Source organism: Manis javanica, chromosome 17 (assembly GCF_040802235.1).
Source record: "Manis javanica isolate MJ-LG chromosome 17, MJ_LKY, whole genome shotgun sequence".
Taxonomy (NCBI): Eukaryota; Metazoa; Chordata; class Mammalia; order Pholidota; family Manidae; genus Manis; species Manis javanica.
This window is the reverse complement of record NC_133172.1, coordinates 1,173,956-1,201,689: the sequence shown is the minus strand read 5'-3', so window position 1 is coordinate 1,201,689 and position 27,734 is coordinate 1,173,956. Positions and strand designations below refer to the sequence as shown.

At 50.7% G+C, this 27,734-nt stretch overlaps 1 protein-coding gene and 1 long non-coding RNA gene across 3 annotated transcripts; both read right to left on the bottom strand.

Annotated features, from left to right (window-relative positions):
• Positions 1-2,862: 2,862 nt before the first annotated feature.
• Positions 2,863-15,663, bottom strand: LOC118967419 (uncharacterized). 2 transcript variants are annotated; one of them, XR_005054438.2, is made up of 3 exons: positions 15,361-15,657; positions 5,788-8,291; positions 2,863-5,528 (listed from the first exon to the last, which is right to left on the bottom strand). It is a non-coding gene; the product is annotated as an uncharacterized lncRNA (long non-coding RNA). The 2 variants fall into 2 exon arrangements; XR_012126958.1 differs by lacking the exon at positions 2,863-5,528 and having other exon boundaries at positions 7,012-8,291; positions 15,361-15,663.
• Positions 15,664-15,694: 31 nt separating this feature from the next.
• Positions 15,695-27,240, bottom strand: LOC140842996 (uncharacterized). Its single transcript, XM_017652687.3, has 4 exons — positions 26,915-27,240; positions 25,573-25,614; positions 23,690-23,816; positions 15,695-22,317 (listed from the first exon to the last, which is right to left on the bottom strand). Exons 2-4 carry the CDS (start codon positions 25,591-25,593, stop codon positions 20,699-20,701), a joined length of 1,767 nt encoding a protein of 588 aa, XP_017508176.3. The 5' UTR covers positions 25,594-25,614; positions 26,915-27,240; the 3' UTR covers positions 15,695-20,698.
• Positions 27,241-27,734: the final 494 nt, after the last annotated feature.

Sequence of the window (27,734 nt, the reverse complement as noted above, 5' to 3'; positions counted from 1 at the left end):
ACCGCAGCCATGGGTGCGGCTCCCACCCACCGCGTGCAAGCACGTTTTCCTCCCGGTTCGCAGGGTCTTCGGCTCCGCGGTGGGCCGGGCACCATTATTTGCCCGCCGGGTTCCCCTTTGCTCCTTGGGCGGGGGAGGAGCGCTACAGGGCCGACTTTTCCGACTCCTACCAAGGAGCCCGTTCCAAGCCCCATGCCGCGTGCGGCCCTCCGACAGCTCGCGCCCCGGACACCAGCGGGGGCGCACGCGTCGGGCCGCCTCCGGAACGCTCCAGGGACGTGGCTCAGAGCGCCCTGGAAGGATGAGTGGTTGGACCCCACGGCGGGGATCTTGTGGGGTTCCTGGGGAGGGGGGAGGCTCAAGGGTGGCGAGGCTGGCCGCATGCAAGGCATCCAAGTGGCCACGCTGGTGTTTGTGGGGGCGGATCACACGGCCGTTCAAGGACGTGGCCGCCTTGAGGCCTTTTCCTGGGTTCCTCTGGGTCCCCGCCCTGGGCTGCGCCTCCGCCTAGTTACTGACGACCCTCTCCTGCCCGAGCTAGGTCGGCCGTCTGTGCTGTCCGGCCTGGGACTGAACCGGCCTCGGAGTGGGTGTCGCACCGGCCCCGACGGCTGGTGCCGCTTCCGGGTGGTTTTCGCCCCTCATGGAGCCCAGTGAGGCCGCACGAAATGTCGGAGGCCGTGGAGGCAGGGCGAAACCTGGAGGAGGCACCCAGGCCAGGTGGCTTCCGTGAGCCTGCGGGGCCTGCCGCCGTTCTGCCGGAGCCCTCGGGCAGTGGCCGCCGGGGGCCCTGGTGAGCGGCGGGGAGACTAAAGCTTCCCGAGCCCTCGCGGCGCCCAGGGCCCCTCCCCACCACCAGACACCTATACCCGCCAGCAGCCGTCTGCCGCTGGCCCTGGCGGTTCCCACCCCGGAGCCAACGTCCGCTTCGTATCGCTTCCCGGGTCCGCCGTGGCTCTAGGTGTCCGCCGCTGTCGATTCGGCCCTTGCGTGAGGGCTGAGGGGCTTGGCCGCCGCCGCGCTGGGCTCGAAGGAGGGGCGCCCCTGGCCAGCGTGGGTTCCGCGCCTGCACCCCGCTTCAGGGGCTGGCCTCGGCCCCTCTCCAGTTCACGCGCGTGCCCAGTAACTGCTCCCGCACGGCCGTCGGGGCTGCGCGAGGGTGCAGCCACTGCCTCTCCGTGTTGCCGTGTGTGTGTTCTCCTGGGCGGTCAGTTTCGCGAGTGTGGGTTGCCCTGGGACTGGGGTTCACCCCCCAGCCCCGTGATTGCAGGGGGGCCAATGTGGCTCCCGCCCACCTCCTGCAAGATGCACAGCCCGCGCCTTGGTTTCCGTGCATACTAGGCTCTCCCGTCGTTCTTTGCCTCGAAGACTGAGCCAGGCGTACCCAGGTGCGCATGGGCCTGTGGCTTTACCGTGTAGTGCCTCAGGCTTAGACTACCTGGCCCGGCGGCATGCTCCCCGGGGAGTGCCGCTCATTCGAACGTCCTATCAACTTCTGACGGTAGCTGCTGTGCCTGCCATGGTGACAACGGGTGACAGTAATCAGTATTCAATTCCGCCTAGAAGTCGGAGAAACAGTTTATCACATCTTACCACTCCTCACCTGGAGAGGTAGTGACAAAAAATAGGATTCTTCCGAAGTCCTGCAATTGGAATGAGACCCCTTTAATCAAGGATCCTTGGAGGGCAAATCTGATGCCAGCAGCTGCGGTAATTACAGCTCCAATAAGGTGTACGTTGCTACAGTGAGAAAGCTTGTAGTTTGACCCTGGGGGATGGTCTGCCACGATGTGGCCCCCTACCTGTCCCTTGTCCTCGTCTCTTGGTGTCCTCGTGTTTTTGTGGCTTATCCTTGTGGCCTTGTAAGCATTTACTTTGGAAACTATTCAAAAGCAGGCCCTCGCTGCCTGGATACTGCAGCCGGAAGTGATGGAAGAGGGGACTGCCGTTCAAATTTGTTGGTTTGGGGGTGATAAAGTCATGATTAAGAGGTGATGGTTATCGCTTTGGTATTTTGCACCTACTGGTGGAAGACTTGGACTTGTGCAATAAGTGGGGGAATTGAAAGCATTTGCTGAGAATGTTTTTGTTAATCACAGCCCAAAGTAGGAGGTTGGAGATGACGTCAAGATGCCCCAGTTCTAGCCATAAACGATGCCGACCGCTGAGGGCATTCCCACGCGGTGGTCATGGCACTTGGTGGAGAGAAGGTTGGTTACTTCCGGTAACTAATGACACTGGCCTGTGCAGTTCTGTGTTCCTTGCATGGCCGATGTCCCCCTACCTCTTGAGGCACGAGTGCTGTGCAGCTAACCGAGGATGAACGACACCGGGTCTGAGACGATGCCCTCCGAGGTCTCGGGCTGCTGCGCCTCGCGGACTGGCTGAGTGTGTGTGCCTTCCCTACCGGCAGGCGCGGGTAACCGCTGACCCCATTCCCGATGGGGCTTGCAGTGCTCCGGTGTGTGCCTGTGAGCCGTTGGGTTTTTGTACACACTGCGCCATCACTGCTGCTGGTTGGACGGCTCAGCGAGGCCCTTGGATCGCCACCGGCTGGCCCAAGTCGTTGGAGAGGGACGGTGGAGGTTGGCGGAAGGAACTAGGGAGTCCCAGCAAGGCTGCTGCTGGGGAAGGATCGGTTCAGGAGAGCGTGCGGGGCGGGCAGTGCGGGCCCTGGTCGAGAGAGGCGAGCGCGCGGGAGGGGTGTGACGCCCGGAGGAGGGGGGCAGGGTCACGGGATCCCCTCGCCCTCCCTCCCATCCAGCGCCCCCCCCAGAGGGCGTGCCGGGAGTGCGGGGCCTTGCCCCGCCTCTACCTGGGGGGCGCCGCGCTGTGGGGCCCATTGGAGTCGGGTGCTGGGCCTTCGGAGCCTCGGCTCTCACGGGGTGTGCACTCCCTGGGGGGTTCCCAGTGGTCCGCCAACACGTCTCCCCGCCCTTCCTGCCTCGAGCGTCACCGGGTTCGGGTGCCAGATGCTTGGGAAAGCAAAGCAACTGATGGGTCCAAGTATGCAATGGAGAACGGCCCCGGCGCCAACGCCATGGGGGGCTAGGCGACGCTGCCATGGGCCTGGGTGGTCTCCTGTGCCCTAGGCGGCGACCCTGGGACGGAAGGCTGCGGATTTGCTGTCGGGCCCCTTCCCCGGCCCTGCTGCTGGAGCGTGAGGTCCACTTTCCCCACCTGCTCGTCAGCAAGAAGCGCTGCGCCAGCGTGTTATCCCGGCCACACGCCCCCGACCGCGTGGACCGCAAGGGCTTGGAGGCCGCGCGCAGGAACCAGTGACCCCCAGCGGCCAGCCTCGTCCCGTCTCGCTGCGCCGCCGGCTCGTCGCCCGAGATCCCGAGGGCGCAGCGGCCCATGCGAAGGACGCCACCCGCCCGCGCCCCTCTGGCCGCCGCAGTCCATCCGTGGTGAGGGGCCTGGGCTACGATGCTGCCGGAGGGCTGGACGCGCGGAGCCTGCGCGGCGCAGGCGGATGGGGTGGCAGCGCCCGGTGGACGAGGCCCGCCTCGCGGCAGCGGCCGTAGTCCGGGGGCCGTTCCGCCCCCTCCCCCAGGCGCCTAGTGCGTCCCGGGAGTGGGGGCGGTTGGCCCCCCGGAGAGCCGCGAGGCCGGGGCTCCCAGCCGCATGCACCGCGAGGGCCACCCAGGGCTGTGCGTCCGCGCGGGGCTCCTTGTCTCGGGTAGGTGGGTGCCCTGGGCAACGGCGAAAACGGTGGCGTGTCTCCGCTTCCCCCACGGGGCTGTGGCGGGCGCCCTGCCAGCAAACCTTCCGGCTCCTCGGGGGAGGCAGTAAAACCCGGCCCTTCGCGGGGGCTGGTCGGCTCCGCCGCTAATCGGGAAAACAGCCGGGCGAATCTAAGGGGCGTTGCAGGCCTGTGGCCATCGGTACCCTGAGGGCCCCTGGGCCTCGTTCTAACCTGGGCTCCGCCTGCCTGAACCCCGCTGGGAGGTTAACCCTGCACCACCCCGTTGTGCCTCGCGGCTGTGTGGCGCGGGTCCCTTGCTGGGCCCATTCTGCCCCCGCGCTGGTCCCAGCGGCCAACGGTTGTCCAGGAGGCTGGCTGTCCGCTGTGCCCATTTCCCGAAGCGCGTACACGTTGCCCCTGCTCACGCTGAGCGCCCACACCCTGCCCGCTCCACGGAAGCCGACTTGCAGGAAAGAGGGAAACTTTTTGGCTGTCTGGCCTTTATGAGCCATAAGGTTTATGGAGACGTTGGGAATAACTTTCCATGTAGCTAATGCAGAATCTAATACCGACGCGGAAGCAACTGGAAGGGCTTTTTAAGAGTCCTGTGCCACCTCTTTGAAAAGCGGGTGTCGAGGAAGGTGAGCGCTCCCAGATGCCAGGAGGGGTGGATTTAGGCGTCAGGTTCTAATTGTTATTAACCTACCTGTCAGATAAGAGAGATTCTATTCCTTTGGAGACAGGACCCCACGTCAAATCACCAGTTAGGTTTAGGGTAAACTGTGTAACAAAGAAAAAGGTGAGATTTCTCTCGTCTCTACACTGTCTCCGGTGTATTGTGTTGGGATGTCCATCACATTGTTTTCGTGCTAATTCAATAGCTTTTCTACGTTTGTGGAGATTCGCCAACAGTGGTCAACATAAAATACATTATCCGAGAGAATCAAGTTATTTTTAATCTAGAATGCTTCAAATTGTGTATAATAGGTAATGGCCAAGTTATAGAGGTAAAACTTTATTTTAAATAGAAATACCACTTGACCCAGTCATTACACTCCTAGGAATTTACCCGAAGAAAACAAGATCCCAGATTCAAAAAGACATGCACCATCCGTTTATTGCGATTCAGGGTTCTGAGATGGGCGTGTCTTTTGTTTGCCCAATGATGTACTTGCAGGTGCCCTTATGGTACTTGGCAGAGGGAGGCAGTATTTGCAGAGGAGGCTGATTTTAATGACCCGCAAAGCAAGATGCTACACTGTTGGGCTTTAATGACTGGGAACCATACTCCAGCCCACTGCAACTGACCAAAGCTCTGGGAAAGGACTTCACTCATGTGCCCCGTCGCGGCAGTAATTTGTGTGCAGCAGCTATATAAAGTTAAGGCAGGTTTTCTGTAGGTAACAGGAGGTGTGACCCTAATTTTTTATGAAAAAAGTACTGCTGGTTTTTTGAAAATTGTTTTGTAGAAGTTAAATGACATTGACACAGGGGGTTTATGTGTAAGGGGGTGGTGGTGAGAGAACACATCTAATTAGGTATATGATGAAAAAATATAGGAGCTGGGTTCCTGGCATTTCCAATACATTCCTTTTGAAGGGGGATGAGTCATACAAATGACACAAAAGAACTTTTGGTTTTGTCATCAAACAGTGCACCTTATTTTTAAAGTGAGGTATACACAAAGGTAGTCTTAGTTCTTCAATCCCCAAGACCAGCTCAGGTTTTCACAAGAACTCTCAGAACTCGGCAAAGTTCTATTGTGAGGACACAGGCTGGACAATGTCTGGGCAGAGGCCAGGAGAGCTCCTGTCAGCTTCCTTCTCGGCAGTGCGACATGCTGCAGGAAGCACAGATGACCAAGGCAGTGAGACCCAAGCCTTGGTCCTCTCTCTCTCTATATATATATACAAGGAGCCTCTTGTGTGGCGGATCCACCATAAATGACAGTTAGCAGGAAACCACCCAGCCCAAAGTGCCCCCCTGGCACGAAAGAGGCAGAATGCTTCAAGGGCTTGTCTCCCAAGGAGCCAGGCAGGTGCCAAGCCATTCTTTCAGATGTTCAAACATTAGACAACTTTGGCATTTTTTTTACTTACCTCTTCATTGCACAGTAAACTCAAAGTCATTTCTTTCATAATTATTTTACTAATTCCTGTGTTTCTCAGGTTATAATGGTGGTGCCACGACCTCTTGCACACACATCTCTTTCCAAATTCACATTTGATGACTTAATCATGTTCTCTGTGGGAAATTGGCCACAGTTTAAGTATTTAATGAGGGGGAAATGGGAAACAATAGTACAAACAAAGGTGTTTTTATTAACTGTCTACACCTTAAAGTCATGGGGAATTTTAATAGAGACTAAAGTTATGTTGTGGCCTATGTTTCTATTACAGTACAATCTAGTCTTACAGTCATAGGTGCTAGTTGAACCTGAACACCAAAAACCCCAACCCATTAAAAAATGGGAGTGGTTAGTCGATTAGAGGAACAAAAGGTGTTTTATGGGAATTAAAAGAAGTACATCTTCATTTTTTGGATGATTCTCAATAAACTATGTACCCACAAAAGGTGAGTAAAAAAATACAGTAAACAGACTAAGATTCCAATTACCAAGAGTCCAGAAAGCACCAACTGAATATTGAAAAAGTAATCAAATGCCCTGGGAGTTCAGGGAGGAAGGGCCACAAATACAAGAATGGGTACCGGAATTACAATGTTAAAATTGCAAAGCTGCATGTGAAAAATTATAAAGCAATCTCGCCTTTTAACTCTGGAGGGGAGGGAGGCCCTGCTGCACGGAGCAGTGAGCACTGCTAACAGGGTTTCCATTTCAGTTACCAGGAACTCTGCTAGTCACAAAAATCACATGTCTGGACTACGTGTTTCCACTCTCAGTCCCCAGTTGGCATGCCACTGGAGGTGTAAAAGCTTAACCTTTACGCTTGCCAGGGTGTGAGAATTTTGACAAAAGGCTTTATCCTAAACAGTCATTGGGACGTTTCTGGATGCAAATTTAGGATAGACATTCCCCTGTGGTGTGTTAGGCCCCCTACCTGATGCCCAGAGGAATCAGTGACACCAGATGGCTTATATGCCCTCTCTAAAACAGCAGTGGTTCTTACAACAATCCTCTCAGGGGGACCCTCTGGGCCCACAAATTGGCTTCCATTAGATACAAAACTCTGCAGTCTAGCTCCAGCAAACCTTGGTGACTTCTCTGCCACGATCTCTCACTGAGGTGAGGCCTGAGAGAGCTTGTTCGCTTCTTTATCCTCGCAGAGTCCACCTGTTTTCAACATTACCAGCTGACTAGAAGCCCCAAGATAAAAATGGCTTTAATGATTAAGGTCCTTATTGCACAAACCACCCCAAACTGAGCCAAATACTTCCTACAAAGGTTGACGTGGAGGCTAATAAAATCATGAGCAACTCATGAAACCAAAGTGGCTGTGGAAGGTTAGAACCTCAGCAAAATGCAGGCTGGGCTCTTGGTCAGAAGGCTTGTTAGGTGCCCATCCTAGTGCTATGGGGCCAGTCAGATGGGAGAGAATGACAGCACCCCAGGGCTGAGGGCAGGGGACAGCCAGCAGAGCTTATACACTGAGCCGAGGAGGTGGCGTCTATCGCGGAAAGCCTGCTGCCATGTAAGGCGAGCTGACTGAGCAGGTTCAGTACAGTGTAGTTCTAGAAGCTCTGAGAAACCTGTGCTCACAGACAATCTCTCATTAGGACTGTACGGTGTCAACTTCAAGTTGATGCCCCTCTCGGGTTGTGTCAAACATGCAGCTTGTGACCTACCTGCATCAGTCTGTGAGGGCCAGTGAGGCCTTCTCCAGTGTGAACTTTAGCTAAGAGCTTAGACCTTGGACTGAAGGCTTTTCCCCCAGTCACTGCACTCATGAGGCCACATGCTCTAGCATGACCTTTCTCCACATTCAATGTGCTCATACACTAGTGTGAATTCTCTGGTGTTCAGGGAGGCTGAAGCTCTGACTGAAACAACCGCCTACATCCCTTGCACTGTGCGTGCTCCAGCCTGGACTCCGGTGGTTTGAGAACAGGAGCTTTAGGCCACAAGCCACATCCACTTATGCTGGCTGCTGCTGGACAGTAGGTTTGTTGTAGCTGAAGGTTTTCCAACATTCGTTGTACTCATAGGGCCTCTTTCTCTAGTGTGGATGCTGGTGCTGAGAAGTCTATGTGACAAGGCTTCCCTGCATTCACTGCGCCTGATCCAAAGTGACAGTCCTGCACCCTCAGCTGTGGACAGGCTGGTGCTGGAGGGCCACGGCGGAAAGCCACCTCCTGGCAGGGGAAGGGCTCCTCTGACACACTGACTGGGCAGCTCTGCATGCAGGAGGCATGTCCCGCCCTTTCTGAAGAGTTTCTCTCTGCGGTGCTGCTCCCGGTAACCTGTGAGATTCCCCATACGCTCCACACAGCTTCTGCCCAGGGTTTGCTGGTGCAGGTCCTCAGCTAAGATGCAAATCATCTTCTGTGCCCAGTCTACCCATCTTCCAGGAATAGGCCTTCTGGGTAGACAGATACTCCCATGGCATATCCTGCTGAGAAGGTGGCTCATCTCCGTGCCAACAACCTGAAAGCAGAGAAAAATGCTGGTGAACTTCTATGCAGACTACCATGGGAGGAGGCAGCCTCAGCATAAAGGGTGTGTCCGACCCACCAAGGAATACAACAGATGCCTGGCAGCACGCCGAGGGAGGGAACGGGGCTGTGCCTGAGTATCACAGAACAGGGAGGTCACCAGGCAAGGAGAGGCAGGGTCCAGGGGCCTGCCGGACCCACATGTACAGGGTGGAAGGGTGTGCCCGAGCCAAGAAAATCCAACAAAATCGAACTGTCACTGAGAACTGGTGTTCAAGAACTATTTTAAGGATAGGTACAGATTTCACGACACATTAAGTATGTAGGCCACCCTGGAGAGAGGAGCAGGGAACCGTCAGTGGTGGAAGACAGAAAGGTGGTGGAACCCGGGTCACTTCTAAGAGTGGAAATGATGTGAGCAAAACGACAGGGTGGGGAGGACGGAAACGACATACACAGCAAGGGGCATTTGCATTAAAAACAGTATTGGACATAAGACATGGTCCTGCTGATCTTAACCCAACATCACATGGTCCCTCATGACAACCCCCAGGGGCCAGTCCTCCCCAGCTCCAGGGGCACTACACGGGACCCCAGGACCTCGAGATGCCAGGTCTAAGGCACCAACCCCGAAACAACCTCGGGAAATAACATCCTATAAATAATGACCAGGACCGTGCTGGGCTCCTGCAACCCCATGAGCCCCAGGAGCTGTCATCCGGGAGGGGCGGAAGCTGGAGCAGAAGGGCGTGGTTCCTAAGGAGCTGTCAAGGCACATGGCACCCACCGGCCTAAATTCTTAGTCTCTTTTACCTGTAAAACCTTCCAGTGCTGGTATTGTATAGGGGCTCACAGTACTTACACAGGAGGTATAGTATACACGACACCGTAGGCACCCAGGAAAATGGGGGGGCAGAGCAGCCCCGGATGCTGGGGGTGCGAGAGGGCCTTACCCAGGGGCTGCAACAAGTGCAGGGAGTCTCTGGGCTTCATCCCCTGGGAGAGGTACACAGCCGCATCATCAAAGGTCAGAGAGGCCTGGGATGATGGGGGACAGTTATGCCCCCAAAAGTGGCCTCTCTCCTGGGGACCCCACAGGTTACAACACTCCCATGCCCTTCATCACTGGGTTTGACCCTCAGCAACAGTGGAGGGTGGGGCAGATATCATCTAAGCTCCAAGCCTGGCGTGCAGAGCCCCATCCCTCCTGCAGGACAGCCTCAGGGAGCCCTGCATCATGCCTCCCAGATACAACCTTTCTCAAAGTCCTACTCATTGGTCCGTATCTTCATCATATATTTGGCCCATAAAACTGGTATTTCTCTGGTCTCTCACACACCCTCTGCATATGGATCCAGAGCGTGTTTGGCAAGTGGACCAGGCCCCACTTCGCACCCCCCACACCTCCAACTTAGTCCTGCTCAGAAGGCGTCCGTTCCACCTGGCCTTGTTTCTAGCTTCAACCTTAGTCACCCAAAACCCAGAACAGTGACTGGCAGCAGCCTGGCTTCATATTCCCCTCACCTCCAGTGCTCGCTGCCTCTGCGTCTATACCCATGGTTACTGCCCTGTGAAACCTTGCCGCTTGCTGCGACCGTCCCTGTCACCACTGTTATTTCTTGTCCATCTTTTTATACACCAGATGCCACATTTTCTAATGTCTCCATCCTGAAGCCCTCCCTAGACATGCACGTGCAGCTGGCCACTCGTGCACTACACTTGAGAGAGTCTCAGGAACACAGGAGACTACTCAGCACAGCCAAAAACTGAAATCCTAACAGTCTCACTGAACGAGTAGCCTGTACGAAGAAAACTGGTCAGTCCCACTTTAAAAACAAACCCAGAAGCCCAGTATTTCTCCTGCCTCCACATCTACTATGTCCAACTGGATGATGCAGTGGCCTCCTTAGCGGTCTTTTCTGTCTCCAGCCTATTGTTCTGAACTCTGCAGCCAGGGCATAACCTGTTAGAAAAGACCTGAGTCACATCAGCACTTTTCTCCTGCTCCAAAAACTCCATAGCTGCCACAAGGAAACAAAAAGACGGACAGAACACCTGGACGCAAACAACACCCTTCTAAATAAGAATGAACAAATTAAAACAGAAATCAAGTTCAACAGCCCGTGGGACACAGCAAAGGCCTACAAGGAAAGTATGTAGCAACAGGCTTACCACAAGAAATCCAAAATGAACAGTCGAAAATCACAAAGAAGCTAGAAAAAGAACAAATGAAAATCCAAAGTCAGTTGCAGTAGGGAACATAATAAAGAGCAGAGCAGAAATAAAGAAAAAAAAAGCAACAGAAAAAAATCAATGAAACCAGTTGTAGGAACTGTGGGAACTACAAACTAGTTGGGACCCTGAGACATGGGGCGAGAAGCAGCTTTATTGGTATCGGCACTGGTTCAGCGGACTCATACCCAAAGGTTGAGCCCGAGCACAATGGGGCCGTGTCTTCTATACCTTTACTACAGGGTTAAAGAAAAACAGTGTTTCCTTGTGTTGTGGGTTAACTGGTTACAGAGTCAGGATGAGATATATCATTGGCATCTCTATACTGTACTCCAACAATGCCACGATGCTGGGAAGCCCCCTGCTTCCTGGGTTAAAAAAACTTCATCCTTTTCTTGGGCTTCCTACCTCACCAGGCCATGGTTCTTTGAGAAAAACATTTAGAGAGCTAAATACCCATTTCTTAAAGCACTGCAAAAAGTAAAAGAGGAGGGAATGCTTCCAAAGATATTACAAAAAAGAAAATTACAGGCCAAATACTCTGATGAACATAGATGCAAAAGTCCTCAACAAAATATCAGCAAACCAGAAAGATCAAGTGGGATTTGAATGCAAGGAAGGTTACAATATTTGAAAATCCATCAACATCACACACCACATCAACAAAAGGGGGAAAAAGCATTTGACAAAATTCAACATGCATTCATGATAAAAACTCTTAACAAGGGTGTAGAGGGCAAGTATTTCAACATAATAAAGTCCATATATAACAAACCCACAGCCAACAATCATACTTAACAGTGAAAACAACCCTCACCATTTTTATTCAAATCCTAGCCACAAAAGTCAGACAACTCAGAGATAAAAGGCATCCAAAGAGGTAAGGAAGAATTTAAACTCTATTTGCAGATGGCAGATTTACACATAACCCTAAAGACTCCACCAAAAAAAAAACAAAAAAAAAAACTAGCATAACTGAATTCAGTAAAGTTGCAGGATACAAAATTAATACACAGAATATGTGGCATTCCTATACACTAATGATGAATTAGCAGAGAGAAATCAGGAAAACAATGCCATTCACAACTGCATCAAAAAGAATAAAATACCTAGGAATAAACCTAACCAAAGAAGTGAAAGACCTATACCCTGTCATTAGAAAAACTAAAGAAGACATCCCATGCTCATGGATAGGAAGAATTAATATTGTCAAAATAGCCATACTGCCTAAAGCAATCTACAGATTCAATGCAATCTCTATAAAAATACCAATGAACTAGAACATATAGTTCTAAAATTCATATGGAACCACAAGACCCCAAACAGCCAAAGCAATCCTGAGAAGAATAAAGCAGGGGGGGATCATGCTCCCCAACTTCAAGCTCTACTACAAAGGCATAGTAATCAAGACAATTTGGTACTGGCACAAGAACAGACCCAAAGACCAGTGGAACAGAAAAGAGAGCCCAGATATAAACCCAAGAATAAATGGTCAATTAATATATGATAAAGGAGCCATAGACATACAATGGGGAAAGGACAGCCTCTTCAACAGCTGGTGTTGGCAAAACTGGACAGCTACATGTCAGAGAATGAAACTGGATCATTGTCTAATTCCACATACAAAAGTAAACTCGAAATGGGTCAAAGACATGAATGTAAGCCATGAAACCATAAAAACTCTTAAAAGAAAACATAGGCAAAAATCTCTTGAATAGAAGAAACATGAGAACCTTTTTCCTAAACACATCTCCTCGGGCAAGGGAAATAAAAGCAAAAATGAATTAATGGGACTACATCAAGCTAAAAAGCTTCTGTACAGCAAAGGACACCATCAACAGAACAAAAAGGCATCCTTACAGTATGGGAGAATATTTTGTAAATGACATATCCAACAAGGGGTTAACATCCAAAATATATGAAGAACTCACATGCCTCAATGACCAAAAAGCAAATAACCCTATTAAAAAATGGGCGGAGGATATGAACAGACACTTCTCCAAAGAAGAAATTCAGATGGCCAACAGGCACATGAAAAAATGCTAATTATCAGGGAAATGCAAATTACAATCACAATGAGATATCACCTCACACCAGTTAGGATGGCCAACATAGAAAAGACAAAGAACAACAAATGCTGGCGAGGATGCAGACAAAGGGGGACCCTCCTACACTGCTGGTGGGAATGTAAAATAGTTCAACCATTGTGGAAAGCAATATGGAAGTTCCTCAAAAAACTAAAAATAGAAATACCATTTGACCCGGGAATTCCACTCCTAGGAATTTACCCAAAGAAAACAACTTCTCAGATTCAAAAAGACATATGCACACTTATATTATTGCAGCAGTATTTACAATAGCCATATGGAAGAAACCTAAGTGTCCATCAGTAGATGAATGGATAAAGAAGATGTGGTACATATACACAATGGAATACTATTCAGCCATAATAAAGAAACAAATCCTACCATTTGCAGCAACACGGATGGAGCTAGAGGGTATTATGTTCAGTGAAATAAGTCAGGCAGAGAAAGACAAATACCAAATGATTTCCCTCATTGTGGAGTATAACAACGAAGCAAAACTGAAGGAACAAAATAGCAGCAGACTCACAGACTCCAAGAAGGGACTAGGGGTTATCAAAGGGGAGGGGTTGGGAAAGGAGGGAGAAAGGCATTAACGGGCATTTTGATTAGCACTAACAATATAGGTAGGTCACGGGGAAGGCAGTACAGCATGGAGAAGACAAGTAATGACTACAGCATCTTACTACACTGGTAGACAGTGACTCCCTGGAGTGTGGGAGGGGGTACCTGATAATATGGGTGAATGCTGAAACCACAATGGTGCTCAGGTGAAACCTTCATAAATTAAAAAAACATTGAAATGCGTACAAAAAAAGTTTTCCTGAGTTTAGCAACAATCCTAAACATTTACATGGCAATATTTGCGACCATGAACACTTTCTTAACTATCTATAATAATAAAAAAATATATTCCCATTTTCTCTATGGAAACAATTACAGAACTGTCCCAAGATAGAGGTAATCAAAGAGTATGCAGCCAATAATACAGAAGAAAAGTACCATAGAGGTGAACTGGGCTGTAAATTTTTTAAATGTTATATTATTTTTCTGGGAAAAAATGGGCAGATCATACCTTGATTATACGAAAAATGAGAGAGTGAGAAAACCCAAACCCTATCTAGTGAAGATGAAAGACTTCTCAAGAAAAAAGGGTGCAGGATTATAAACAGAATGTTCACAGTGCTAAAAGACTCAGAATAAAGAAAAACCTTGGCACATGCCTTAGAAATGTTTCCACATAATGAATACCAGGATGAACAGGTTGGAAAATATTCAAATAAGAGAAGATACCAAGTCAGCGAGGTCCGTGAATAAGTATGGAGAGAGTAAGAAAATCTGTTTTTCATTGATAAAAATACTTTTCACCCGTCCCTCTCCCAATCTTCATTCTTAACAGTATTAACTGCTGTTGCTGCAGTACAAATGACTACGAGAGTTTGCTACAATAGTTTTTTGAGTAGGGAGAAGCTAGTAAGATTCAAGTGTAAAAACCCCTAGTACTTTGGATTGGAGAAAAAGCCATTTCTGAAAAACCACAAGGTTATAAGTGAAGAGTAAAGAGAAATCTTTTTAAAATACAACATGACAGCATTCACTCTAAGAGGAATCATGACATTAGAAAGCTAGATAAAGAAGCAGGGCGCTATTCGCACAGTCGCACAGAACTAGGGTTAAACTACAGAGCTTGCTTTATGGCTGCAGTGGTGTTACAGAGAATTAAAAAGGCAGCTTTTAAATTGTTTGGGGGTAAAATACAAATTTACACCTCTGTTAATGCACAAAAAGTCACATCTCTTACAAGTTATAAGAAAGTACCAATAACAGCACAGATTACTCAAACCAAAGATAAACAAAGCAATAAAGACATGTAAGATATACAATAAATCCAACTACAGTAAAGATAAAGGGCTCCCATTATCATAAGAACTGCAACGGCAAGCCACACAATTGAAAACAGGCTGATGAAACCACTTGTTAAAAAAAGTTGATATATAGGATAAGTAAATGATTTAAAAACACAAACCCGATTACTTAACTTGTTCGTACACGGCAAACAAAACACTTTAGAAAATGGTAATCGGAAAAAAACGCAAAACTCATATATTGCAAAAATTCGGTAAGGCTGGTACACATCGCTGTGTTAAACTGCAGAAATGAGTAAATATCGTAAGCTACTACTGAGTGTATAGACTGGTAAAATTTTGCAAAATTAGTATGACATTATAAAATACATTAAGCCTTTGACTACTTGGTAAAAAAATTCCTATCTTTAATATACACGGTGGACAACTGCGTGCTTATACTCCCCAGAACACATGGCAGCTACAGTAGCAATGTTAGTGCGGAAAACATGCGCAAAAACAGACAGTTCACTCCTACTCATACCACAGAATACTATCGCAAAAATGAGTGAATGAAATGTATAGACGCGAAATGGGTAAAAGCACGATATACTGTGCAAACGAAGTAAAAACACATCATAATCCTTATGATTTCATTAATGTAAAGTTTAAAAACAGGCGGAATCAAATTACGTTCGTCGAGTATCTCCCACTCAATTGCACATTCTAAGTTCTCTGCACTTTCCTTCATATATTTCACAATTTGTAAGACCAAAATGACTGGGGTAAATATAAATAAATGGAGACTTACATGAAGAGGACATGCAAAAGAACAAAAGTATGAAGCTTGGAAGCCGAGTAAGAAGAGCTGTGTGAGGGCCCGCAGGACCCAGCCCTTTACCTCAAACGGAGCCCGCCGGAGTCAGTGGGCGGGGCGGGGCCGGGAGCAGAGGTACCAGGCTCCGTGTCCGCAGGCCGGCCCAGCAGCAGAGCAAGCCCGAGTGATGCCCACTGGGCCCGCCACGAGCCTTCGACCCGCCTCAGAGCAGCGGGCACGGCGGTCTCCCGCCCAGGCCGGCCCAGGACTCCGACGGCTGCCGCACGCCGCCTTTCCAAGTTCACAAAATGCCGCCGGAAGAGAACGCCGGAAGGCCCGCCCAGGCGCCGTCGTCTCGCCCGGAAATGCCTCTGCTGAGCCCTCATTGGCCCAGTGCTGCCGGCGCAATGCCTTCCGGGTAACGTAGTTCTGACGCTCTGCGGGCTCCTCATCCCCAGGAGTGGCCGAGCAGGAAGGTGAGGGGCGCTGCGGCAGGACTCGATGCTCTGAGGACGGGGCGCCGCTTCACGCTTCTTAAAGGGAAATCACCCAGATTGCTGTGGACTGTTGTACCCCAAAGCCACAAAACCAAATGGGCACGAGTACCATATTGTCACTCAGAATCCACGTGCGTCTACTCGTAGCTGGGATCTGATATTCTTATTGCTCTTCAAATACTTGTAAACTGAAGCTTTAGGACCAATCGTATTATTTCACGGGGTTAGGTCGGGGTCAAGAGAACAGGCTCCAGACAGGGTCCTTACGCCACAGCGACAGAGAGGAGGATACAGGGCAGCACGAAACAGGTGGACAGCGCGCTCTCTGGTTCTCTCCGGAAGAAGGTAGAACCACTGATTATGTCCGGCTGAGGGATTGAGGCATACTTCTTACTCCATGTATTCTTTTTTGGAATCTAATAACTATCTGAAAAGACCAACTTACTGGTGAGGGTCTTCTTGTTCATGGAGTCGAAGAATGAACTTTGCAAACACTCAAGGTAGGAAAGCAAGGGGAGACTTTCATTTGGAGATAAAGTGACAGGACAGAGCCCCTGGCGCATGCCAGGACGGGACAGGAGAGTCCGTAGTCGGGCGTTGTCTAGGGCTATATATTCTTTAGGTTTAACTGAGGTGTTATTATTGGCCCCAGCCTGAATGCTGCTTTATTTTAACCAATCCCGCTGAAAATTGCCTATATTCCTAATGTGTTATTTCTATCTTAAAGAATTTGTGACTGACTTTGCTTAATGTTGAACACACAGTTTCGTAGGAGTTTCTATGCACATTGCTAGTGTTCTGACCGTAATTATCCTGTTTTGCTTCTTTTGGAGGACCTCACCCTACTCTGTCTAAACCCACAGTCCCTGTCTCAGGGGCATCTGAACCCCACGGCATGATTTTTTCTTGCTGGGAAATAGAATTTCACCTGCAATTACAATGACAATGCATGGGAAATTGTTTCAGAAAAGTATTTGTGAAATGTTGCAATTATGGAAATCAATTATTACAGTAATGCAGTTAGTGACCAAAATAGCTCTTGGCCATGGGAACAAGGTTAGGGTCTCACTGAAGTCTGAGATGTGAGGGAATGAAGCTGTGCAAGCCGTCACCCTGGCTAGTCTCGTTATGGCTATCTAAATTATGGTTTATTATTTTTCAAAATCGCTTTTGAGTACACTGACCAACACCAGATTGAAGGGTGATGTCAAATGGTGTAAAGAGAGCAGACAGCTTTGCCAGCATGCTAAAATCCCGCAGCAGTGCTGGGAATATGGAGCACCTTCGGAGTACAAATGACCAAATTCATGCTGCTGTCAAATGCAAGGAAGATTGCCAAGGCAAACAGCCCTATCCTCAAGCTGCATCCAGAGTGTAAGATTTGGTGCATGCCCTACCTGCAGTTCCAGACCTCGTGTAGCATCGCAGACTGAGCCATACCTGGACTGAGGGTTGTTGATGATTCTCCCAGTTCCTTGAAACACACAAAGTAGAGGCCCAACAAAATCCACTCTACCCATTCAGTCTGGCAGAATCCAAACCACACTGTAAACACAAGCCCAAGAGTATATGTAGCTTAAAGAATCAGATCTTTTGTTACCAAAGCCAGCAGGGTGAGCAGGGAGTTTCTTTGTTGGGTGACCTGGGGGCTGGAAAATGCACAACATGCATCACGAGATGATCATGCCCTGAAGAGAAACCCCTGTAAACTCCCCGTTGAAGCCAGATGGAATCTGCTTACTGAAAGCTGGGTAATCTCCACACCCAAGCTGGTCAGTGGGGAGGGGACGAGGTCTTGCCAACCCTGATGCATATTCCCTGATGCTATGCGAGAGCACAGCAACCTGCTCTCCCTGAGCACTTGAGAGACCTCGGTGAAACATACACACCATGGTTCCTTGCCAGCTGGTAGAGGATATCTTCTGTGAGACACTGGCAGTGACACAGCTGGCAAGGGCCCTGGGCCTCAGGCAGGTCTGAAAGTGCAACATAAGTTCATGAAAGCCCCCCCCCCACCCATGGCAGTGCTGCCTTCCTAGTGTGCAGGTCTGCATATAGGGGTGCAGTTTCAGGCTGCTATTGCACTCACACAGGCTCATCTCCAGTGCTTAGCTCTGTTTGCATTACTGTGTTGAAAAGGAAAGGGCATACCGCCTGTACTCCTAGGGTTTATTTCCAGTGGGAACTTCCTGGTGCTGAGTGAGGACAGGCTAATGGCTGAAGACTGCCCAGCACTCACTCACCTTCTGGGTGTGGAGATGCTTTATAAGATTTTCAAGTTCTTTTTTGATGGGGGTTCACGACACACCACCAGTTGGATAGATGAAAGGCAACACTCTGTAACTTACAGGGAGGAACAAGAAATCAGACCCAGCAGGAGGTTGCAGTGAGGGGCAGCAGCAAGCTGGAGCTCAGTGGAGCAGCTAGCTCTCCAGGGAGCCCCGTGGATTGAATAATTTCTCAGGTTCCAAGGCACAGAAGCTGTCCCTGGTTTTCTAGTACCCAACCCCGGGGTGATCAGGACAGGTATATAGTGGCCCAGAGTGTGACAGCCCTATAAGGGAAGTTTTGGTGGATGTGGTTAATCAGCTGCTCCCAAAGAAGACATGACTGGCCTCTTGACAAGGCTTTAAAACTACATCAAAAAACACTGTGATACTAGACACACACCAATGGCACAGAATTAAGAGCAAAGACATGAACTCTCTCATATACAGTCAAATGATTTTGACTTGAGTGTAAAGGAGCTCAAGAGGGAAAGAACACCCTTTGAACAAATGCATAGGGAAAACTGGATATCCACATGCAAAAGAATGAAGTTGGATAGTACATCATTATAGAAAAATGACCTCAAAATGGATCAACTACATAAGATCTAAAACTACCTAACTTAGAAGAAAACAGGGAGAAAACTCCCTGACATTGACAATGATTTCTTAGACATAAAACAGCACATACAAGTTAAAAATTGATAAATCATAGATATCAAAATTTAAAACTGCATCAAAAAAAATTAAAACTGCAGAAAGCAAGAGTGAAAATGCAACAGAATATGGGAGAGAGTATTTACAAATCAAAATACCTGATAGGATGTTTATGTCCAGAATAAAGAACTCAATTAAAACAAGTATTCACAGAGGCAAAAGGACTGAACAGATATTTCTTCAAAGACATATAAAAATGGACACTAAAGGAGTGCTCCATACTACTTGAAGGAAAGCAAATCAAGTTGCAGCAGGGCCATCGGGTGAGAAAATGGGGATCGGCAGAGGTGAGGCTTAGAACCCTCCCCCACCCCCCCGTTCTGAGAGAAATCTGCTGCACCCGTGGATGTTTTAAGGCCCTTGACTAGCTTGGATTAACACATAGTCTACAGGCACACGCCTGATCATCTACATTTGCTCTCTTACAACACTGAACTATGTTTTCTACCTTTATCTTGTATCTACCTACCACTTCAGCATTTTATTAAAAATAATAATGAGAGAAATGTGGTATCCACATATAAATCAAGTATAAAAATCAAATGAATATTCCTATTTGAGCTGACTGTTTGTAGTCCATGATGCGTGATCAAAACCAAAAGCCTCTGTGATGACTGCCCTTGTAATGTTCACCATGTAACTTATTCACTATGTAAGAATTTGTTCTCCATGTAAGAACTTGTTCGTTGTGCTTCAGAAGATTGGAGACTGACGAGAATTAGGCTTGGGGGGGATTAATGATTATGCATTGAGCATTGACCCCCCCTATACAGAATTTTATTGTGGTTAACAGCCATTTGATCAATAAATATGAGAGATGCCCTCTCAAAAAAAAAAAAAAAAAAGTACACACTTCCAATTGTAAAATAAATAAGTAACCGGGATATAATGTATAGCATAAAGAATATAGTCAAAATATTGTAACAACTTGGTATGGTGATAGCTGGTACCTAGAATTATCATGTATATAAATGTTAAATCACTGTGTTGTACACCTGAAACTAATGTAATACTGTGTCAACTACCCTTCAATTAAAAAAAAAAAAAAAGCAAATCAAAACCACGATGATATACACCCTTAGAAGAGCTACTACCAAAAAAAAAAAAAAAAGTAAATCTCATGCACAACTGGTCTGAAAGTGTAATAGTGCCACCATTATGGAAAACAGTTTCTCAAAAAAATAAAAATAGCATTACCACATGATCCAGCAATTTCACTTCTTGGAACACAGACAAAAAGAACTGAAAGCAGGATACTGAAGAAATATTTGTACACTCATGTCATGGTAGCATTATTTACAAGTCAAAAGGTAGAAGCAACCCAGTGTCAGTAGGCAGCTGAGTAAAAAAGTGGCACATATAATGGAGTATTATTCAGCATCAAGACGGAAGGACAATTCAGACAGAAGCCACAAAGATGAACCCTTAGGATATGCTATATGTTATAAAAGTCTCAAAACCACAAAAACTTTATGATTCTTCTTATGAGGGGCCTACAGTAGAAAAATTCATAAAGACACAAGTAGAACAGTGGTTGTTATGGAGGAAGGGGAGAATGTCAAGTTGTTTTAACAGATTTCAGTTTCACAAGATGGAAAGTTATGGTTATTCACTGCACAGTATGAATGTAGGTCACATTATGGAACTACAGTTAAAAATGGGTAAGATGGTAAATTTTATGTGATGTGTTACCATGACTTAAAAAAAAAAAACTATATATATCGTAGTTTCCAGTGCTGACTTAGAGAAAACTGTGGCTGAAAACTTTCCCAGCTGCTGTGCTCACAAGCTCTTTCCGTGGTGCTGAATGAGGTGGGAGTCTTGTTAGACTTTTTTACCTTCCTTGTATTCGCTCTTGATGCCTATATCCAGTGTGAGTGAGTCTCTGAAGCGTATTCAATACAGTTGGCATGGACCTAGGTAATTCCCCACTAGCTGCATTCATAAAGCTTTCCTCCACTGTGGAGTTCTGGTGACCAATGAGGCAAGACTTTTAACAAAGGCCTTGCTGTATTTGCTGAACTCATAAAGGCTTGACCTGGTATGAATTCTCCAGCATTTAATAAGGTAATAGTGTAGTTGTGTAACCCCACATTCACGGTGCTCAGAAAGCTTCAGTGTGGATTTTCTGATCAAGAACCAGTTGCGACTCTTAAGTGCTCTGTTCCAGTGAAGTGTCTGCGGTTTCACGAGGCTGGAGTTGTACCTGATGAATCCCCCATATTTGCTGCACTTACAGACTTTCTCCACTGTGAACTCTCTGGTGTCTACTGACGTTGGATTGGTGCCTAAAACACTTGGTACATTTGCTTCATTCATAAGGCTTTTCCCCTGTGTGGACCGTCTGGCTCTGAGTGAGGTGGGCCTTTCTAATGAAGGCTTTCCCACATTTGCTGCACTCGTGAGGCCTTGGTATCTCAGGTGTTCAGTAAGTCCAGACATTCGTGTAAAGAATTCCCCACATTTACAGTGCTGAAAAAGTCTCTCTTCAGTGTGAACTTTCTGGTGCTGAATGAGGGGTGACTTTCTGATGAAGGCCTTTTCACATTTACTGCACTCAAAAGGCCTTTCTCCAGTGTGGATTTTCTGACGCTCAACAAGAATAATTTTGTTGAAATCTTTCCCACATTGGCTGCACTTATAAGGCCATTCTCCTGTGTGCATTTTCTGATGCTGAAGGAGTTGGGACCGTCTAATGAAGGCCTTCTCACATTCGCTGCATGCATGAGGCCTCTCTCCAGTGTGAATTCTGTGATGGGTAACAAGGTTGGAGATGTACCTAAAGAACTTCCCACATTCTCTGCATTCATAAGGCCTCTCTCCAGTGTGGATTCTCCGGTGTTTAATGAGACTGGAGCTGTACATAAAGGTTTTCCCACATTCACTGCATTCATACAGCTTTTCTTTGGAGTGAACTTTCTGATGGCTCGTGAGTGTGGAGTTGTGCCTAAAGAATTTCTCATATTGGCTGCACCTGAAAACTTTTTCTCCACTGTGATTTTCCCAATGTTGAGTGAGGGCAGAGTCGTGCCTAAGGAAAGGCCCACTGCCACCCCACTCATGAGGTCCTTCTCCAGTGTGGAATTCCTGGTGCTCAACTAGCATCAGTCTCGGGCAGCAGGGATCCCCACACTCGCTGCACATGTGACCACTTTGCCCACTTTCAAAGGCCTCGCCACAGTCCATGTCCCTCTGTGGCTCCCCCATACTGCAGGCGGCCAGGGGCGGCAGAAGGCCTGCAAAGCGCCCCCCACCCTCCCCGCACGTCCAGCCCCTCTCTGCCATGCAGACCCTGCGGCCTGCCATGAGGGAAGGGCTCCACCTGCTCTGCTCCTTCCGGTGCTGGCGCGGGTGTGCCCCCCGAGTGTGTGGCCCTTCTGCACGCTGTGTCCCATCGTGCTCAGCCCCCTGCAAAATGTCTGTCCGGAGTGGGCCGGATGTATCATATGGCTGGGCCTCCTCGGTGGACGCACCTGCCTTTGGAGTCCTGACCTGTGGCACTCCAGCACAGTCACCTCGCTCCGAAGGCGCCTCCCATTCCTGGGCTCCATGTGGAGAACCTTTAAGCAGAGAAATGCTGGTAAAGTGCCTGCTGACTTCACGGTGAGACATGGGATATTATTCCCACTAAGAAGCCCATAGGACTGCAGACAGGCGCTGGGGGCAAGAGCCAGTGAGGGAAGGCCTGTTGTGCAGAGCTCAGCCCTGACGATGGGGAGGGACTGAGGAAGGGGCACAGTGCTGGCAGAAGCAGTGGGGACCCCAGCTCGGGCTTCTGCAGATGGGCTTCCACACGGCCTGGCTGCTGCTGACTTGTGAGTACTAAGGAGAGGCTGTGTCCACACCCAGAAATGTCTGCTTCAACACGGAAGCTGGTGTGCGAGGACTATTTAAGGATACATACAGACCTCACACCACCTTCCGTGTAGGTTATGTGCTGAGGGCCCTGCACGGGGAGCAGTGGAGGGGAATGGGTGAGATCTGGGGCAAGAAATCAGAGTCAAAATATCAATGGGAGAGAAAAGGTAGAAATGAGGTGTGGCTGCTGCCCCTGGCATCATACAGTGGTGGACAAGGGACAGATGCCCAGTGTGACTGGAACCCAGCTGACATCTCACCCTCTCCCAGCCCCCATGTGCCAGGGCCACATTCTTTTGAACCTCTCCTGATGTGGAGAAGTAACGTCCACCCTGCTAGGCACCTGGGGCCTTTCTATGGCTCACTGTGGGCAACCACCTGGGCCTGGAAGAAGCCAGTCTTGGGGGAAAGACAGGAAAATGCAGTGGCCAACACATGCCCAGAGTGACCCACTCCAGGATACCCACACCCCAAAAGTGCCCTTTAAAAACAACACCCCATGGAGGGGTGGGGGAAAGGGGAGGGCTTTGCAACACAGAGAAGACAAGTAGTGATTCTACAGCGTCTTGCTATGCTGATGGACAGTGACTGTAATGGGGTTTGTGGGGGGGGATTTGAGGTACGGGAGAGCCTAGTAAACATAATGTTCTTCAAAAAAAATAAATAAATAAAATAAAAAAAAACACGCCATGGTAGTGACCAGGTCAGTGCCTGAAATTCCCGGCAGAGGAGGGTCCCAAAACATGTCAGGACAGGGAGGGGAAGGCCTTGGGTGCAAGGTTCCAAGTGCTGGGGCAGAGTTACCCAGTCAGGGACAGCCAGGGCCAATGAGATCTTTTAGGCAAATTTCAAGATTTCTGAGTCCTGAGTCCTGAGCCCTGTCTTGTGAGGCCTCAGCGCAGCAGGGGTGGGCCGCCTGGGGACAGGCAGTCAGTGCCCGCAGCCCAGCCCTGGAACTGACAGCACGACACCAGGGAACCAGGATTGGAAGCAGGATCCATGGAAGCCTGGGCATCCCCGGGGAAAATGAGACCAGAGCCCAGCTCAGGACCTGGGCAGGCGGGAGGCACTTACCCAGGGAGGCCAGGAGCACAAAGTTCTCCAGCATCACCTGATGGTACAGGAGCCTCTGCGCCTCATCCAGGAGGTTCCACTCCTCCTGGGAGAACTGTATGGCCACGTCCTCAAAGACCACAGAGCCCTGTGAAAGTTGGGACAGTTCTGTCCATGAGCAGCTTCTTGTTCTGTCTTCTCACCGACTTGTTTTTACACAGCTGTCATCTGTTGAAGGGGCCAGAGTGAGGGCCACCCGCTCGGTCAACTTACCCACTCACCCCTCTTCGGACTGCACCTCTCGTGTCTGCGGCCCCTCCACTGTCACAGCCTTCCCTCGCCACCCAGGTCTCTGCCACAGACATTCTGGGGCCTCTGAACACGCTGCCCTGCGTATGGAACCCAGGCAGTGCACGGCAGAGGCGACCAGCACCCTACCCTGCCCCCGTCCTGCCCCAGACGCCCGAATTCCTGCACACCCGGGGTGGCCTCCAGCCCTGATGAGCTTGTCTCCCCACCTATCCCTGCGTCCTGCTGTAATGCAGATACCCAAACCCCTGTGAGGCCCTCGCGGTGCTTGTCCTGCCCCCCCTTCTATGTTGAACGTGTTCAGCAGTTGGGACCTTGCTCTCAGCACCTGCATCTCACTTAAAGCCCACTTGCACTGAGTCCCCAGCACCCTCCTCTGCCCAGGCCTGGCAACAGTAGCTGATCCCATTTTCCCTCAAACTAATCCGCCAGCCTGAATGAGACAATCTGGGCCCCACCAAGAGGCACCACATCGCTGGCGAGTCACGGGCGAGGTACCGACACACACCCCGACCTTCCTGCCATCCTCACGCCCGCGGCAACCACCTCTGGGAGGCCTTTCCTGCTCCACCCCCGCTTGCGGTGGCCCCTCACAGCCACACACTTCTCCACGCTTCCCCAGCGGCCGCCTTGGGGACACCACCACCATCCAGATGCCCAAACGAGAGACCTGGTCCTGGGCCCCTTCCTTCACCTGCTCTGCTCCCTGTGGGCAGCGCCACCAGAAGCTACAGAGGCCCCCTCCGAAACCCAGCCCACAGCCCTGCGGCCATCTCCAACACGAAGCCACCCCCCGAGCTGCAGACCTGTCCGTCCGACCGCTGACTGAGCAGGGCCACTCCAGAGGCTGGGACAGCTGGGACACGGCCGACGCCCGAGCCCTCGTGCTCGCTCTAAAGACCCGTCTTACTGCTGACTGGCGGGACATCCATCCTTCCAAACAAGGCCAGAGTCCGTGGGGCCGCCCTGACCTGCTGGCATCCAGCTTCCAGGCCCCTCTCCCTCCCCCTCTACGGTCATTTCCAGTTAGAAACAGACCCCACCAGAGCCACCACGGCCATCCAGCCACTGCCACACTCACCTCTGGGCTAGGATCTCCCTCCCAGGCCTCCCTTCTTCCACCCTGACCCCTCATTTTCTCCCGCACGTGGGCCAGAGGCAGCCTATTAAACTTGGATCACATTACATTGCCTCCCATCACCCTCAGCTTAGAGGCCCAGAACCTAAGGCTGTCATTCCAGGCTTGATCCGCGCGCCCTCCTACCACCCCGTGCCAGCTTGTACTCCCAGAAGATACACTAGACTTGACGTCCCTGAACATTCCAGCTCAGCCTCACCTCCAACTACAGAAGCATTCTGGATCCTGCGCCCAGAACACCGCACAAATGTACCCCTGTTGTCAGAAACAGGAAGAGCTCCATGTAACCCAGGACTGAGGTCAGGACCCTGGGCTTCGTGCAACCACAGGGTCTTCAGACCCCAAGTGCAGAGAAGAGGAGGTGGAGTCGCAGGACATCACCGTTCCTCCCGCTGAGGGCCTGGAACCAGCTGGTGACCGTCAGGGTGGCTGAGGGCCTGGGCCACCCTCCACTCACCTGCGCAGAGTCCACCAGCATTTCTGTCACCACTGAGGGACCCTGGGGAAGAGAGAGGCCATGAGAAATGGGCAGCCACGGCAGAGCCGACAGCCGAGCTGGACAGCCCTGCCTTGCCCCGCGGCAAAGCGATCTGGGCCTCAAGGTCGACACTCAACTCCCCAGACCTCCGTGCAGCATCTCACTGGCTCTGTGACCCTGGAGAAGGGCTGAACCTCCCTGAGCCTCAGTGCCCTCGGCTCTAAAATGCAACAAGAATGGTCTCGATGCACACGGCTGGTACTGACACAAAGCGTAAGTAGGACACACTGTGTACCAGCTGGGACTGTCCACAGGATCCATGGTTTTGAAAATGTTTTCAGGGAAAGTGCATGGTAGGGTCCTAAAAATTCGGGCATGTGTATTTTTTCAACTTCTAACCAAGTACCTAAAGGAATATTAACATTCAGACCAATTACTAAGTGTTCGGATAACTTTGACTCAATACATTCATTTGGAATTGCCGACCTATGTGGACACAGTAAGAGTGTTTAGCTCAATAACCGTTTCATGCATTCCTAAGGAGCTGCAGGGAGGCAGTGAGCAGGCAGGTCAGGTGCGAGTCCTTTTAGCAACCAGGCCTGCCTGCAGCACAGTGCCCTGGAGGGGAGGTGCAGGAGCCCTGACTGGGCAGCGGATCACCCCTCTTGCTCATAGGGCTGTGGGAGGGGACGCCCCTAACCGGCCGCCCCACTAAGCCAGCTGGCCTCTGCCTCGTCACAAGCGATCCTGAGCACCCGCAGTGGGAAGACTCCACACCAGCTCAGCGCCTCCCTACACTCACGCGGACCTCCCTCCTACATTCACAGGCCAGAATTCCGCCCCACCAGAACCGCTCCCTCCCTGCGGGGCCGTGAGGGAGGCACACCCATCTGGGCTCTGCCCTCCAGTCTCAGCCTCCCTACTTGCCCGCAGAGCCCGTGTGAAGTGACAGCCTTAACACTCTCCCTCTTCAGTCTGATCACCAGGCCGGGACCTGGTCCAGGCCACACCCCCCACCGTTTTGAAAGCTTCAGACCAGTTTCCTGGGCCTCCAGACCTACAAGTCCATCTGTTCAGGTGATGTCCCCCTTTTCTGACATCTCCATCTTGAGACCTCTCAGAATCTTCTCCCTGGGTCCCGTTCCCAGCGCTGACGTCTCCCTCTCCATTCCTTAGATGTTCAGGTGAAACAACTCGGGATGATTTTCCACCCCCTCCTTTTGCTCCCAGCCATGCGGACGCAGTGGGACATCCTGCCGACTCTACGAACCACCCGAAGTCTTGTCTCACCCCTACAGACCTGCCCTGGCCCCGCCCTTACCGTAATCCTCTGGGAATGTATCGCCGTGTCTGCCCCTCCGGTCTCCCTGAGCGGCTTCCTCGGCCTATTTGTCCTCGTTAAACTTCTCCTTTGGGCATGTGCCGCCGCGTTCTGTCCTCCCTTCACATCCTTCCACGGAGCTCGGCTGCGCAGGCGGCCACTGCAAGGCCACTCCTGACCCTCGCCTCCCTGAGCACATAGACTCAGACGCAGCAGCACCTGCAAGCCTTCGGACAGTCCCTGACCAGGGACACGTGCCCCACTCAGGAAACTGGCCGAAATGGGGACCCCGCACGCATCTCCATCTGTCCTGGACGGGGGACGCGCCCCTCAATCAGGGCTGTAGGTTTCAAGAGTGGGAGGGAGAGCGGCGGGCGAAGAGACCCGGGTGATGCAGCACCCACCTGAGTCGGGCTCGCGGGCGTGCTTCCACCCCCGGCCGGTGCGCAGCTCGGGCCGGGAACGAGGGCGCCGCGCCCCTGGCCCGGCTCCGTCGGAACTCACGCTTCTGTGCAGCGCGGACCACGCCTCTCCTCGCGCTGTCCGCTCCGTCCCGGCGCGGTCCGCCAGCGTTCCGGGGTCCTAGGTCCCGTGAACAGGCCGGGAGCCAGCGACGCGGCCAGCTCCAGGGGACGCCGGAAATCCCGCCCCAGCGGTGCGTACGACGTGCACGTCCCTGCTAGTCTGTCATTGGCTCCGCGCCGCCGCAGTGCGCAGAGGCTGCTGCGTAACAGCGCTTCCCACGCGCCTATCCGCCGCGTCTCCAGCGCGTGGGTTACTCGCGACTTACAGAGGCCACGCGAGGACGAGGCCGATGGGA